We start from the raw sequence: 14,659 nt of genomic DNA, 5'->3' as shown, positions 1-14,659 counted from the left end.
CCTATTAATAGAAAAGTATCGATGGCGGTATCGATAAAGACTCGGATCGTTAAGGAGTATCGAAAATGGTATCGATATCAATTAATATTAATGATCCCCATCCCTACCGGAGACGAGGCTGCGAGGGACCGAGGCTGCGAGGGACGAGGCCGCAAAACGAGCCACGCTGGCAGCAGAAGCAGCAATGATACCCGCAGGACCGCCGTAGAATGGAGGAGTATGGCAACCCGGCCCTTGCCAATCAACTTGATGCAGAGCACCTGAGGGCCAGTGGGAGGGCAGACCTTAAATAGCCTGCTCAAAGGCACATTCAGGGCTCTCTTGGCTTGGGTGTGAGGAGAGGCCAGCCGTGGTGGCTGCGGTGGCTGCGGTGGCTGTGGTGGCTGTGGTGGCTGTGGTGGTTCCACCAAGCGGAACCAGGCAGTGGATGCCGCCAATTATCTTTCGGTTCTTTAAAGTAAGAGATCCTTGTTTTTGTATTAAAAGTGCCTTTGTGGCTTAAGAACCTAAGAGAATCGTGTGCGGTTTGAGGAGGCCGTTCACTCCCCGAGCCGGGTTGCCACAATAGATAAATACAAATGTATGTGTTTGTGTACAAATAAATGTAGGCGCATACATGTTTACATATGTACCCATGTATATACACAGGAATGTATGCATGTAAGAAAGTATGTATGTCCCACATTTACCTGCTTGCCCTAGCTTCCCTTTCATCCAGCTCAAATCTCTGGAGGGACTCTCTGGACAGGGAGTATTGGGGAGGCCTGCCGATGGGATACTGGTGTGCGGAGGAGTTGTTCTGGGGTGTGTTGTGGTAGCGTGGGGGTCTTGTAGCCATCTCATTGCGGTAGTAACCACCTCGGTCATCCACTACACTGTCCTGGTCATCCAACGCTGGAAGTCAACACGTAAATCATCTTCTTTAGCCGATAGGATAGCATAAACAGTGACAAAAATAGTGCACAATAGTTATTTACTTCTTAAACCTCTAATATGTAATACCTCATTTGATCATTGAGAAAAATATAAATAAAAACAAATTTAATAGTTCCCAATTTTGAAAATAAGGTTAGTGCCAGGAAGAGTAGGTAAGAGTAGATAATAACATAATCAGAATAATAATAATAAAAACAATTATAAAATATATGTACATACTGCTTTCGTTTCGGCTGAAGTAACTCCAACTACCTGGGGAGAGGCAAATGTGGCAAAAAAAATAAACAAAAAAAAGAAAGTATAATTTGGCAACTAGAAAATGCATTCAGTAGTCGCAGAAAGCAAGGCCAGCAACATGTCTGCCTTCGGAGACATGCCGAAGCCCTGGGGTTGTGACCTCTAATGGGGATGGGCAACCTTCTGGTTACGAAGATCGGTAGCTTATGCTCTAGCACACTACCTTATTAACATGCTATATATATAACAACTATTCCATTAGCTTGCTAAAGCGAACATGCTAGCCCGCTAATGCACTAGCATGCTATAGTCCTCACACCCTAATACTTACATGCTCTTCATAACCTAATGATCCCGTTTTAAAATCAAGATGTGGAAATGTAATCGTTGAACATCCTGTGTAGATACTCTGTTTGAAAGAACCTACTTGGTTGATAACATAAATGACGCAATCCGCATCAAGTATCAAGGTTCTCTATCTTTATGGTATGTTTAATACTGGGGAAATGTTTTTGCTTGATGTAATGTTCCATACTGTTATATATTTTGATTTTGTCTTCAAACTTACAACACTGAGAGGGGACGGAAGGCATAATTCTCTGGATCTCCTCCTTTGGAGACAATTTCATGGAAGGGACAAAAGAAGAGAGGAAGAATAGAATGACGCAGCAAGAAAGAGAAGGAGAAAAAACTGAAGAAAGAAAACATATCACATTGTGTCATAGGGTTGCAATGACAAGATGGCCGTGTGCAAAGAAACAGCTGTCTGCATTGTTAAAAAAAAAGTGTAACAGTTAAACACATTTATAAATATTAATAATCTGTCAATTATTATAAGTAGCATTATGTAAATTCATTCAGAATTGGTCCAGCATTAGGGACTAGTCAGCTTTAGCAGTTAGGGGTTTGGACTAGGGGTTAGGTGAAAGGGGTTAGCCTTAGTAGGAACTCACCTGTCCATGGATGTGAATGGAGTTAATCCGATCCAGTTTGCGCGTCCAGTATTGGGCTTCGTCTTCTGGTATATCTGGGGAGAGATGTAGACCAAATAATGCAGCAATGAAGGAGTATGAGTGTCTGTGTGTGTCTGTGTATGTCTATGTGTATCTGTCTGTATATGTGTGTGTGCGCGTCTGTGCGTGTGTGCGTTTACCAAAGGGAAGCTCAAAGCGTGTGTCCAGCAGGACTTGGTGGGGGGTGGGGGTGCTGGTTCCACAGATCTCCTCCTCGCTCATCAGGAGCTCAGAGTCCAGTTGCAGCCAGTGCCCTGAGCCCTCCTGGCCCACGAGGAAGAACACAGAACAGCCCTGATTATGTTCATAATAAATAATACATGAATGGTATAGATTTAAATGTTGGAAGTACTCCAGACATCATCAGTCACTCATGATGGTGTAGGTTTTGAGCTAGCTCCGATACCTCCCCAAGTCATGATTTGGGATAGTCATGATTTGCCCAAAATGTAGAAAAATTCCCGGATAACTGCATGCCCGGCTGTGTTGTGAATAACAGCAGTCAGATTGCCGGTGTTCTGCCAATTAATGCTCCCTTGTCCGATTTTGCTAGTGGTTCTGCGCATGAGCATGCCGACAATAATGATCCGCGGTGTAGTCGTTTCTAAAATACACACCAATTCGGAAAGTCAAATCTCCTAACCTTTATGCCACCTTTCCTTAACCTTTGTGGAAAACGTCATCAGGTCAAGGAGAGATGAAAAGGTGCTTCCTTTCGAATATAGGAAAAGACAGCACTGTTTAAAATGAATTCAACACTTTTCCTAACCAACGTCATTGCGCAATTGCGAATATTGCTGACCTCTAGCATGGAATTACAATTTTCCGAAGATGGACAACAACAAGCGCTCTTTCGATCCATGCGTTCTTGTCGTATTAATTTCAATGAGGTTGCGCCAACACTGAAAATCACTAAGGTCAGACTTGGCCAACTTGAAAAAAGAGACCAAACTTTGATGTTGAAATGAACTAGGGCCCGACCGATTCATCGGCCTGCCGATTTAATCGGCCGATTATAGCCTTTTTGAAAATAATCAACATCTGCCAAAAAGACGCTGATTACAACCGATAGATATATATATATATATATATATATTTTTTTTTTTTAGAAATGTTATTGCGCTTAGTATCCTGCAGATTGCGCTCCTACTCGCCTTGCTAACTAACAACTTTAGCTGGAGTAAAAAAGAGGAGATTGAATTTTACCGTACAACATGAAAGCACGCTCGCTCAGGCAGCTGCGCGCTCACCTCACCAATGTACACAAGACGCGTTGTTTGAGCATGTTGTGCCTGTTTTTCTTTAGGTCCCAGGCCATGTTAATTTGTTATACTGTAGACTCTAACGGTGAGACCATACTGCTCAGCACGCACATGTTAGTCACTGCTCACTAGCGCAGCACATTGGGAGTTAGTTATTTATTTTACATTTTACATTACACTCATTTTTGACTGTAAATGTATTCTAAAACACTCAAAGGTTCTGCATTCAATTCACATATTCGTCGAAAGTGTTTAAAGTATATTTAAGGTATCAAAAACTACGTTTCATAGACTTTTTTTTGTTTTGTTTTTAATCGGCCGATTAAATCGTAATCGTAATTTTTCTCTGAAAATAATCGGCATCGGCACTCAAAAATCAATATCGGTCGGGCACTAAAATGAACTGCCCCCATTAGTCTTTCTTAAATATGAAGTTGGCATTTTATTTTCTTATGGTTTAAATTATGGGCTACGAAAATAACCATTATGAGGTTGGTCTTTTAGGCGTTCTTTCCATTCTTCGCCTCTTCTCCCTAATGTTTGGTTAACTCTTCCTCTTTTCTGCTTTACAGCGTCTCTCATGCGTCTTCGCAGAGAGTCTGTAAACTTTGTGTCTTTAAATATTTTCACAGTAAAGGATTATGGGTTAAACATATATCCTTTCCTTTCATAAAGGTCGGTCAGGAGTAACCTATGCAAAAGGTGGGTTAAAGGTTGCATCGAGGCATCTTTCCTAAACATTTTTAGAATTCTAACAACCTTGCCTCCAAATATTTCCGGGTCACCTCGTTAGGTAAGGACATTTCCTAAGCAAAAAAACTGAATCAGTAGAACCCCTGAAATCTCCAATATAGACGTTATAATTAGAGCTGTCAGTTAAACGCGTTATTAACGGCGTTAAAGTAAACCAATTTTAACGGAGTTAAAAAAATTATCGCGCGATTAACGCAATTATTTTATTAAAAAAAAAAGAAAAAAAACTTTTTTTTCTTTGCCTCAAAACAAAGAAGCAGTAGCCTGACTGCTATGTTCAAATGACATTTGTTCAAAGCAGTCGTTTAATTGCACTATAGGCTCTTTTTTTGTATCGTCCTCATTTGATCAGTATATGCCAATGTTGTTATCAATAAAAAATCTTTTGCACAAGGCAAGCCGATGCACTTCACCATGTTGATAAGAGAATTAAAATGAGAAGAATTATGGGACAAAAAAATCAAGGGATATTTAGCATAGAAAAATAATTTGCGATTAATCCTGAGTTAACTATGACATTAATGCGATTAATCACGATTAAATATTTTAATCGCTTGACAGCTCTAGTTATAATACAGTATCAAAATATGATCCCAATATTCTTACAGTGTACATGGGCCGAGTAGTGGTGTAAAATAACGTGGTTCTGTAGCAGGAGCATCGTGATAGAGAAATCGGACAAGGGAGCTTAATTGGCAGAACAACGGTAGAGACAATTTTACATAGAGCGAGCCAACCAATCACAAGACTCCACTGAGAACATATATGAAATCAATGACTGTTAACATCTGAATGAGCCAATGCATATTATCAATACAGCGTCTTATTTTTGCAAACAAGTTGCTTTTTTCTGGACAGGTTCCAAACAAGTGTTTAGTGAGCGAACCAATCTCAAGACTCCGCTGAGGAAGAATTTGAAGCTGTGACTATTGATCTTAATGAGCTAATGCTTTTGGGTGATCCGATAACAATATCAATACCGCCTCTTTTGTTTACAAACAAGTCTTTTTTCAAAAGATGATGGAAACAGGACAGGTTCCGAAATAAGGGCCCTCCACTCAGTGTCGCCTCTGCTGGACTGTCTCTCGGCCCGTACTCCGGCATTGCCCTGCCGTGTGTGAACGGGCGCAAGACAGAAATTTTCCTGAACGTATCTACATGCGTGAATAATCTAAATCACTAACGGTGCCCGCAATGTTATCCCAGTAATTGACCTTCAACTATGTGATAAAAGGGCTTTAGTTATCTGTTCAGGTGAGGTTTTCATCTGGTCAGGTTTTTTTCAGGCGAGTTACCGGGTCAAGTGAGTTACCGGGTTAGGTGTGATACCTTGTCAGGTGAGTTAGTCAGCTGGTCAGATGCATTACCTTGTTAGATTGGGGGATGCTGTCCAGGGTGATGAGTGTTGTTCCAATCATAGTATCCCAGATAAGACCTTTATTCCACAGTTCCACCACCAAGCTTGAATCTAGATGACTGATCTCACTTTAACACCCATCCACACACATCGCACAAGAATTTGAGGTTAGACTAACTATATTTCGTACAGTTTGCTTGTACTGAAAGATCCATGAAAGTATGCATAAGAATTATGTTTTCCTCAACAGATATAGTTTTGGACTAAAACAATGTGTACATGCACAGCTTAAATGCTCAGAAGATGAAGAGGCAGAGAGATTCTTACAACATGAAGTCCTGCTCCCAACATGGCAAATTTCCCCGGACCGTGATGGTGGTGCTTTTGACCTTCTGCACCTTTAAGGTAACGTAAGCATTGAATTTATCTGGGAAAAAAAAGATCAGAAAATGAGCAAATTAGATAAAAAACAAGTGGAAATCTTCTCAGCCCGGAATCTGGAGGTAGGAGGCTAACTGTTGCATAACCAATCACATTGGATGAAGACTCTTGTGTTCAGTTGTTGTTGTCATTCTTGTGTTTCTCTAAGTCATGTAGAATTCCATTCTTCCGTATAGAAGGTAGCCTACATTTCATTCATATGTAACTGATAATACCACTTCTGTATGATTGGCTGAATGAAAATATCACAAATAACAGAAGACCTTAGGCTGTTTAATTTTCTTTTCACCCTGGTTATAAGTCCTACAACCCCCCTACAGGTCCAACAACACCACTATCCCCACATACACGTTATACCACTACACACTACCAGTACCTACAGGCCCCACACCACCACTACGCACTACACACTACCAGTACCTACAGGCCCCACACCACCACTACACACTACCACTACCTACAGGCGCCACACTACCACTACACACTACCAGTACCTACAGGCCCCACACCACCACTACACACTACCACTACCTACTGGCCCCACATTACCACTACACACTACCACTACCTACAGGCCCCAAATTACCACTACACACTACCACTACACACAGGCCCCACACTACCACTACACACTACCACTACACACTACCAGTACCTACAGGCCCCACACCACCACTACACACTACCACTACACACTACCAGTACCTACAGGCCCCACACCACCACTACACACTACCACTACCTACAGGCCCCACATTACCACTACACACTACCACTACCTACAGGCCCCACACTACCACTACACACTACCACTACCTAGAGGCCCCACACCACCACTACACGCTACCACTACACACTACCACTACATACAGGCCCCACACTACCACTACACACTACCACTACCTACAGGCGCCACACTACCACTACACACTACCACTACCTACAGGCCCCACACTACCACTACACACTACCACTACCTAGAGGCCCCACACCACCACTACACGCTACCACTACACACTACCAGTACCTACAGGCCCCACACTACCACTACACACTACCACTACCTACAGGCGCCACACTACCACTACACACTACCACTACCTACAGGCCCCACACTACCACTACACACTACCACTACCTACAGGCCCCACACTACCACTACACACTACCACGACCTACAGGCCCCACACTACCACTACACACTACCACGACCTACAGGCCCCACACTACCACTACACACTACCACTACCTACAGGCCCCACACCACCACTTAACAATACCACTACACACTACCACTACACACAGGCCCCACACTACCATAACACACTACCACTACCTACAGGCCCCACACTACCACTACACACTACCACTACCTACAGGCCCCACATTACCACTACACGCTACCACTACCAAGAGGCCCCACACTACCACTACACACTACCAACAGGCCCTACCACTACAGCACACTATCGCTAACTACAGCCCCTACTACTACGCACTACCACCTCCTACAGGCCCTACCACTACACACTACTGTCTGAGGTGCAGGTGAGGAGGAGGTGGTGAGGAGGAGGTGATGAGGAGCAGGTGAGCAGAAGGGGATGATATGCAGGTGAGGCGGAGTTAAGGAGGAGGTGATGAGGAGGTGTTGATTAGGAGGAGGAGATGAGGTGCAGGTGAGGAGCAGGTGGTGAGGAGGAGGTGATGAGGAGGTGTTGATTAGGAGGAGGAGATGAGGTGCAGGTGAGGAGGAGGTGGTGAGGAGGAGGTGAGGAGGAGGTGGTGAGGAGGTGTTAGTGATGAGGTGTTGAGGAGGAGGTGATGAGGTGCAGGTGAGGATGAGGTGGTGAGGAGGAGTTAAGGAGGAGGTGTTGAGGAGGTGTTGATTAGGAGGAGGAGATGAGGTGCAGGTGAGGAGCAGGTGGTGAGGAGGTGTTGGTGATGAGGAGGTGATGAGGAGGTGGTGAGGTGGAGGTGATGAGGTGCAGGTGAGGAGGAGGTGATGAGGAGGTGGTGATGAGGAGGTGGTGAGGAGGAGGTGATGAGGTGCAGGTGAGGAGGAGGTGGTGAGGAGGAGGTGATGAGGAGGTGGTGAGGAGGAGGTGATGAGGTGCAGGTGAGGAGGTGATGAGGTGCAGGTGAGGAGGAGGTGGTGAGGAGGAGGTGATGAGGAGGTGGTGAGGAGGAGGTGATGAGGTGCAGGTGAGGAGGAGGTGATGAGGAGGTGGTGAGGAGGAGGTGGTGAGGAGGAGGTGATGAGGTGCAGGTGAGGAGGAGGTGATGAGGAGGTGGTGAGGAGGAGGTGGTGAGGAGGTGGTGAGGAGGAGGTGGTGAGGAGGAGGTGGTGAGGAGGAGGTGATGAGGAGGTGGTGAGGAGGAGGTGGTGAGGAGGAGGTGGTGAGGAGGAGGTGGTGAGGAGGAGGTGGTGAGGAGATGTTGATTAGGAGGAGGTGTTGAGGAGCAGATGAGGATGTGATGATGAGGAGGTGAACTCTTACCTGGAGGGCCATGGAGATTGGCTTTCTTCACTATAAAAGATGAAACAAGAAGTTCATGACAACATCAGTCAGAAGGAACGAGTTAGTGAAAGTGTCAAAATGTTTTATGTTTTTAACAGACTACCTAAAAATCGTAATAGGAAGCAGTATAACATATGGAAATATGAGATTAGATGAGGTTGAATACCGAATTGTTGTTGTTTATAACAGTGTTGTTATCTGTTTTGTCAAGTAGTCTTAACTAAAAAACACTACTCAATGAATTAACAATGAACCTGCCCAAAGTAAATGAGTATTTACCTTGCATTACCTTTATTTAACTAAATAAATACAGCACTGAGCTTCCTCTTGTTTTCGGTAAATGACAAGTAAATCGAATGGGCAACTGATAAAACGATATTTAACCAAAGGAAATTACTCATTCTACTTCTTTTGATCATTATCCTTTAATATATTATATCTATGTCCGTTAAAACCCTAACCCTGACCCATAGAACCCAGCCAAGTATGATAAAGTTACATAACTCAAAAAATATTATAAAGTCTCATTTAAAAATTAAAAAGATCAAATGGAAAAAATGTAAGTGAATTGCAGTTGTGACTTAAATTGTGTATCTCTTAATCACATTTATAGTCTCAGATTATTCACACCAGGTCATATTATGCAAAAAACCCTAACCCTGAGCCTACTTTTAAAGAATCAATTGTTTAGCAGCCCCTACATGGGCTTCTGTCTATACACAGACACTTGTCCTCCTGTCGTAGATTTGAGCCATTCAGGGATTTAGCTGGGAGGGATTATCCCCCCCAACACTAAACTCTCATCAGCTTTACGTAGCACTGGCCTGAGATCTGGTACTCCACCATACTGTCACGACTCACGACCCTATGACCGGATCTGATGGAACCACCTTCTGACCTGAGATCTGATGGATCAACCCGCTGACCTGTGATCTGATGGAACGACCCGCTGACCTAAGATTATATGGAACGCCCCACTGTCCTGATATGTGACCACCCTCTGACCTAAGATCTGGTCAGAGTATAGGTGGTCAGGATGGCCTTATGGTTGGTCGTAGAATATAATATAATATAATACGGCTTTATCGCCAAGTGTGGGACTTATTTCTCATCTAAAACATTAAAACAGTGTGCATGACACTCATATCACATAAGACAGTGACATATATAAATTGCAGCAGTTAATGGGGGTTATTTAAAAAAGCAATTGCATTTGGTACAATTCACCATGGAGAGGGTCTCTGTTGTCCTTTATAAGGCCTTTATATAGCTTCCCCTACTGTAGTGTTATAGTTATATCCTGTAGATAGGGGAGGGCTTCTTCTCTATGGCCCTAGCTTTGTAGAGTCATAGTTGTATCCTGTAGATAGGGGAGGGCTTTTTCTCTATGGCCCTAGTTTTGTATAGTCATAGTTGTATCCTGTAGATAGGGAGGGCTTCTTCTCTTTGGCCCTAGCTTTGAAGAGTGATAGTTATATAGTGTAGATAGGGGAGGGCTTCTTCTCTATGGCACTAGCTATGTGTCATAGTTACTGTATATAGCGTAGATGGGGGAGGGCTTCTTCTCTATGGCCCTAGCTTTGTAGAGTCATAGTCATTCAGTTGTTCCTCCCCAACAACCAAGGCTACCAAACCATGTGGTGATGTTGTAACCAAAGAAACTTTTGACAAGGCTTAAACCTTCTAAAAGGACCCCCAGACTGACCCACTCCAAAACTCCAGAATTTCCAGATTAAAAAGGAAGCCAATGATTGGCCTGAGATATTTAAAAGTCATTTCAATTGGTCGTTCAGGTCACAGAGGAGACACGGTGGTGTCACGTTAAAATTGTACCGGGGGCGAAAATTGTACCGGCCTACGTCATCAGTTGTTGACAACTTGACAACTGATTTGATTGGGTTGTCCGTTGCCGGGCAGGATTCCAAAAACATTCGGCTCATGTTTCCAAAGACTAGATAACATAATACAGATAACGGATCGCTAGATAACACTTGTTTTTACTTTATATTTGTATTGTATTGAATTGTTTAATCGAATTTAGCTAGTAAACTGAGTGTTTAAAGCAGGTTTCAAAAACCATTCGCGCTTATGTTGCCGAACACCAAATAACATAATACAGATAACGGATCGCTAGATAACACTTGTTTTTACTTTATATTTGTATTGTATTGAATTGTTTAATCGAATCTAGCTAGTAAACTGAGTGTTTAAAGCAGGTTTCAAAAACCTGTCTTGTCACGCTCAATGAAGGAGTGCAATGAACGAGCATGAAAGTTCGCGAATGTTCAAGAACCTTCCTACGTCATTCGACGCAATCGCCCGTTGCCAGGCAACAGACGATCGCGTAGTCTGTTGCCAGGCAGGTTTGGAATTTGTCAACAACTGATGACGTAGGCCGGTACAATTTTCGCCCCCGGTACAATTTTAACGTGACAGCGGCAGTTGGTGGCTGCAGAAAATAATCAGTTATTTTGATTTGTCCACATTTATAATCAGTGGACTGGAGAGTCACCACTCCTGCACTCCAGACACCAGCACAGTATTTCAATAGTTCTGTTCATTGCAGGCTCTGCCTTGGTACTATAAGTCTACCAAGAAGCATCATGCTACAGAGCAACTACACATACTCACATACACGCGCATACACACAAAACACACACACACACACACACACACACACACACACACACACACACACACACACACACACACACACACACACACACACACACACACACACACACACAGCAGATGGTCTGGGGATTACTCTCTTCTAACAGCCAGATGGAGCTGCAGCAGTAGCTGACCTGGGAATGGACCATCAGATACATTCTGTAGCTGTACCCCACCTGTACCTTATTTAGGCCCCCCGTTGTATAAAATGGCCATTGAGTCCACCTCTCAATTTGACTGGAAATTGCTGTTATTATAATCAATGAAAGGTGCTCCACAACCAGCGGCAAACACCGCCCAAACTAAGATGGAGATGGCGAACATCATCAACGGTGGAGGGACACTGATGGCACAGCGACACAGCATTTTCAGTGGAGCCCTGGAGTGACCCTATCCCTAGCATCTAACCCTCATCTAACCCTAAAACCTCGCCGCAAAATCAAATCCACCTCTAACTCCAACATTTAACCCTAAAAACGAAGCTTCATCTAACCCTAACAGCTAAACCTCATATCGAACCATAACATCTAACCCTCACTTCCAACCCGAACATCTAACTCCAACATCTAACCTTAATCGCCATCTAAAATGAATCATCTAACCCAATCATCCAACCCTAACATCTAACCCTAATCCCAAACCATTATTTTACCCAAACGTCTAACCTTAGCCCCTCCTGTACTCTAATCGAACCCTTACATATATCCCTAACCCTGTACAAGCTCTGAAACCTCGCTACACCTGTACCCAACCAGATACTGCTCTTCCTTCTCCTTGCTATTTAACCAATATAAACCAGCCTTGTGTTTAGCTTAGCATCCACCCAGCACAACACTACTGTATTATAAATGCAATGTGTGGTTAGGCACAGTATCTACAGTTATTAAGGAGGCTACTAGAACTTAGAATCTTGTTGTTTTACCACTTTGGAATCAGATCTCATCACTCATCCGTCGCTATGCGCTTTATGAGGTCTACTAATAAGAGACGTCATTAGTGGACATCATTCTCAGTCCAAACTCTTCTCATTTGTAGGACCTCAATGTGGACTGAGCCTCCTAGCTCCCTTGGGTATGTAGAATGCCTCCCCAACTTCAACACGCACAAGCTGACATGTTCACATTGGCTGAATGTCGTATCTGGCTCTTGAAGTCTAAAAGGAACTTTGTTGAGTTAAACTATGTTGTGGAAAGCCCTTTGAAATGTGAATTAATGTAATTCTGTGCAGTAGGCAGCCACTAATTTCGGATTCCTAGCTACTCTTACATCTGTCCTGCTGTTTTTTGATGTTCTGCATCACTTTTTTGTAGTTTCTTCAATTCGGATTGTATGCTTGTATTATTTTCAGCGTAGCTTGTAACAGATAAAGGCTATTGCACACCAGTTGCCCACCGCACACAAGCATTCTGCACAAGCCAAGCAGCCAAGCATTTAACCCCTATTTTAACAACAGAGACATATTCGAACCAACACGGTCTCGCCATTTACCTTCGAGCTAGGTTATTTAATACCGATAGAAGCTCAAAACCAGGTCAGGCAGAGGGGTAAAACATAGACTCAAGGTGGAAGACTCAACGTGCTCTTCAAACATTATATGCTGCACATTATACGTATTAAGGTACACTGCTAGTCTGGCCTAGAGAAAGTCTACTGCTCTGAACTAATCTGCCATAGAGAAGGTAGTGCAGCAGTTTACCTTCTGCAGGCTAGTACAGAGCAGTAGACCTTCTCGTCTGGTCTAGAGCAGGTCTACTGCTCTGTACTAGTCTGCTCCAGGGAAGGTCTACTTTTACACTACTTTGCTCTAGAGGAGGGCTACTTTTTTACTAGTCTGCTCTACAGAAGGTACACTGCTCACTATTTTGGTCTAGAGATGGTCTACTGTTAACTTGTCCGGTCACTGGAGAAGCTCGCTTTATACAATGAACGTTATGTTTAACTTACAACACATCAAATAAACATCTTATTTTACACTCAGTTCCATGAGTCAACATGACTCAGATATTAGTTATTCACAACTGATGAGCAACGGAAAGCACAAGTAGCATGTAACATTAGGGTAAATACAGTGTACAGGATTTACTATTATATTTTATTATATAACAAAATGCCACAATTTTTCTATCTGAGTCAGTATAATGAGGAGCCATTACAATGACTATAATAAGAAGTGCATTACCGTAGGCCTAATAGCTGTGCATTTGTAATCGGAGTAAAAATCTGAGCCGAGGAGAATAGTTGTAGGCACATTAGGATTGATCAGGATTGATTATCATGAATCTTACATCAACAAAACCAAAATCCAATTTACAGAACATCCTCAATAAATAGGCAACAGTGTGTTGATGCCTGCTACAAACCCAATATCAGAAACAACCTTCATTGGATCATGATCACAAATAAAATTAGATTTAAATACAATAAAGGTAGTTTAAGAGTAAAGTGACACTTCAACAAATCATATGATATAGTTTGGTCCAAATAACCCATTCGGTCGAATGATAAGTGATAACCACTTGTGATTATCCAACTCACCTCGGACACACAGCAGCGACATGGCAGCAGCTCGGTCCACCTGAAGCCCTATACTCTACTTCTGCTGAGCGTCTCCAGGCGGGGCCAGTGCGTTGACCTTAAAAATAAAGATAAATAAACAAAGCGGGGCTGGCATGGCCCGAGTCACCAGTTCAGAGCGTCGCTTTCGACTGCACGTCGTCATGTCGCTGCAGGGAAAGTGGACATCGAAGCTAAAGTGGATGCAGGAGACATTGGAGTGTGCGTTGAGTGTCATCCCTGTAGACGGACGACAGACAGGCGTTAATCCGGCCGACTGGGCGGTCCTAGAGGTAATCTGTGTGTATGACTCTCTCTCTCTCTCTCTCCCCCCCAACCCACCCTCACACACACTGCACAATGTGCTATTGCATGATATTTATCTACCTTTGGCTCTTTTTTCTATGGAATTTTTAATTATGTGAAATATTGTTCACTTTCTATTAACTTTTATTTAGGCTACTTGTATTAATTTAAGTCAATAAAAGTCAACAAAATAATTATTTGACTTTTACTGTTTGTCAATCTTTTTGTTATTCAACTGTACTGTACTGACTGTTGCTAATGAATACCTGAAAGGGTATGAATAAAGTATCTACTGATTTACTTAATCTGACGGGAGCCCACTGCGCGGCAGATGGCACAGATGCGAACCACTCCGTCTGCTCGGATCCCCCTGGCCGACGGCATCACAACCGCTGATGGAGACATGGCGATGACATCAATACAGAAAACACTTGGCTTGATGTCATTGTTTTATCTGACACGCGTCTGTGAGCTTTTGCAATGTAAAAGCTCACAGACCCCCCCCCCCCCCCCCCCCCCCCCCCCCATACTAGTGACCATTATCAATGATTAATTATCAATCATCAATGAAACGCACACCTAGTGTAAATCTAACACACATAATATCAA

The 14,659-nt window shown here is 43.3% G+C and overlaps 1 protein-coding gene across 1 annotated transcript; it reads right to left on the bottom strand.

Annotated features, from left to right (window-relative positions):
* Positions 1 to 591: 591 nt before the first annotated feature.
* LOC115545883 (protein unc-13 homolog B) lies at positions 592 to 13,997 on the bottom strand. The gene is made up of 9 exons (XM_030359363.1): positions 13,727 to 13,997; positions 8,498 to 8,527; positions 5,886 to 5,985; positions 5,569 to 5,686; positions 2,327 to 2,450; positions 2,127 to 2,200; positions 1,742 to 1,784; positions 1,156 to 1,188; positions 592 to 894 (listed from the first exon to the last, which is right to left on the bottom strand). Exons 1-9 carry the CDS (start codon positions 13,746 to 13,748, stop codon positions 686 to 688), a joined length of 753 nt encoding a protein of 250 aa, XP_030215223.1. The 5' UTR covers positions 13,749 to 13,997; the 3' UTR covers positions 592 to 685.
* Between the last annotated feature and the right edge of the window lie 662 nt (positions 13,998 to 14,659).

Source organism: Gadus morhua, chromosome 6, assembly GCF_902167405.1.
Source record: "Gadus morhua chromosome 6, gadMor3.0, whole genome shotgun sequence".
In the NCBI taxonomy this organism is placed as follows: domain Eukaryota; kingdom Metazoa; phylum Chordata; class Actinopteri; order Gadiformes; family Gadidae; genus Gadus; species Gadus morhua.
The sequence above is the reverse complement of the archived record's forward strand: the minus strand, read 5'-3'. Positions and strand labels throughout refer to the sequence as shown.

Coding starts and splice junctions, on each gene's coding strand:
- LOC115545883 (XM_030359363.1), bottom strand. CDS start 13,748: ATGTCGCTGCTGTGTGTCCGAG. Junction 5,986..8,497: donor CAATCTCCATGGCCCTCCAG/GTAAGAGTTCAC, acceptor TTTTTTTCCCAG/ATAAATTCAATGCTTACGTT. Junction 895..1,155: donor CTTCAGCCGAAACGAAAGCA/GTATGTACATAT, acceptor GTTGACTTCCAG/CGTTGGATGACCAGGACAGT.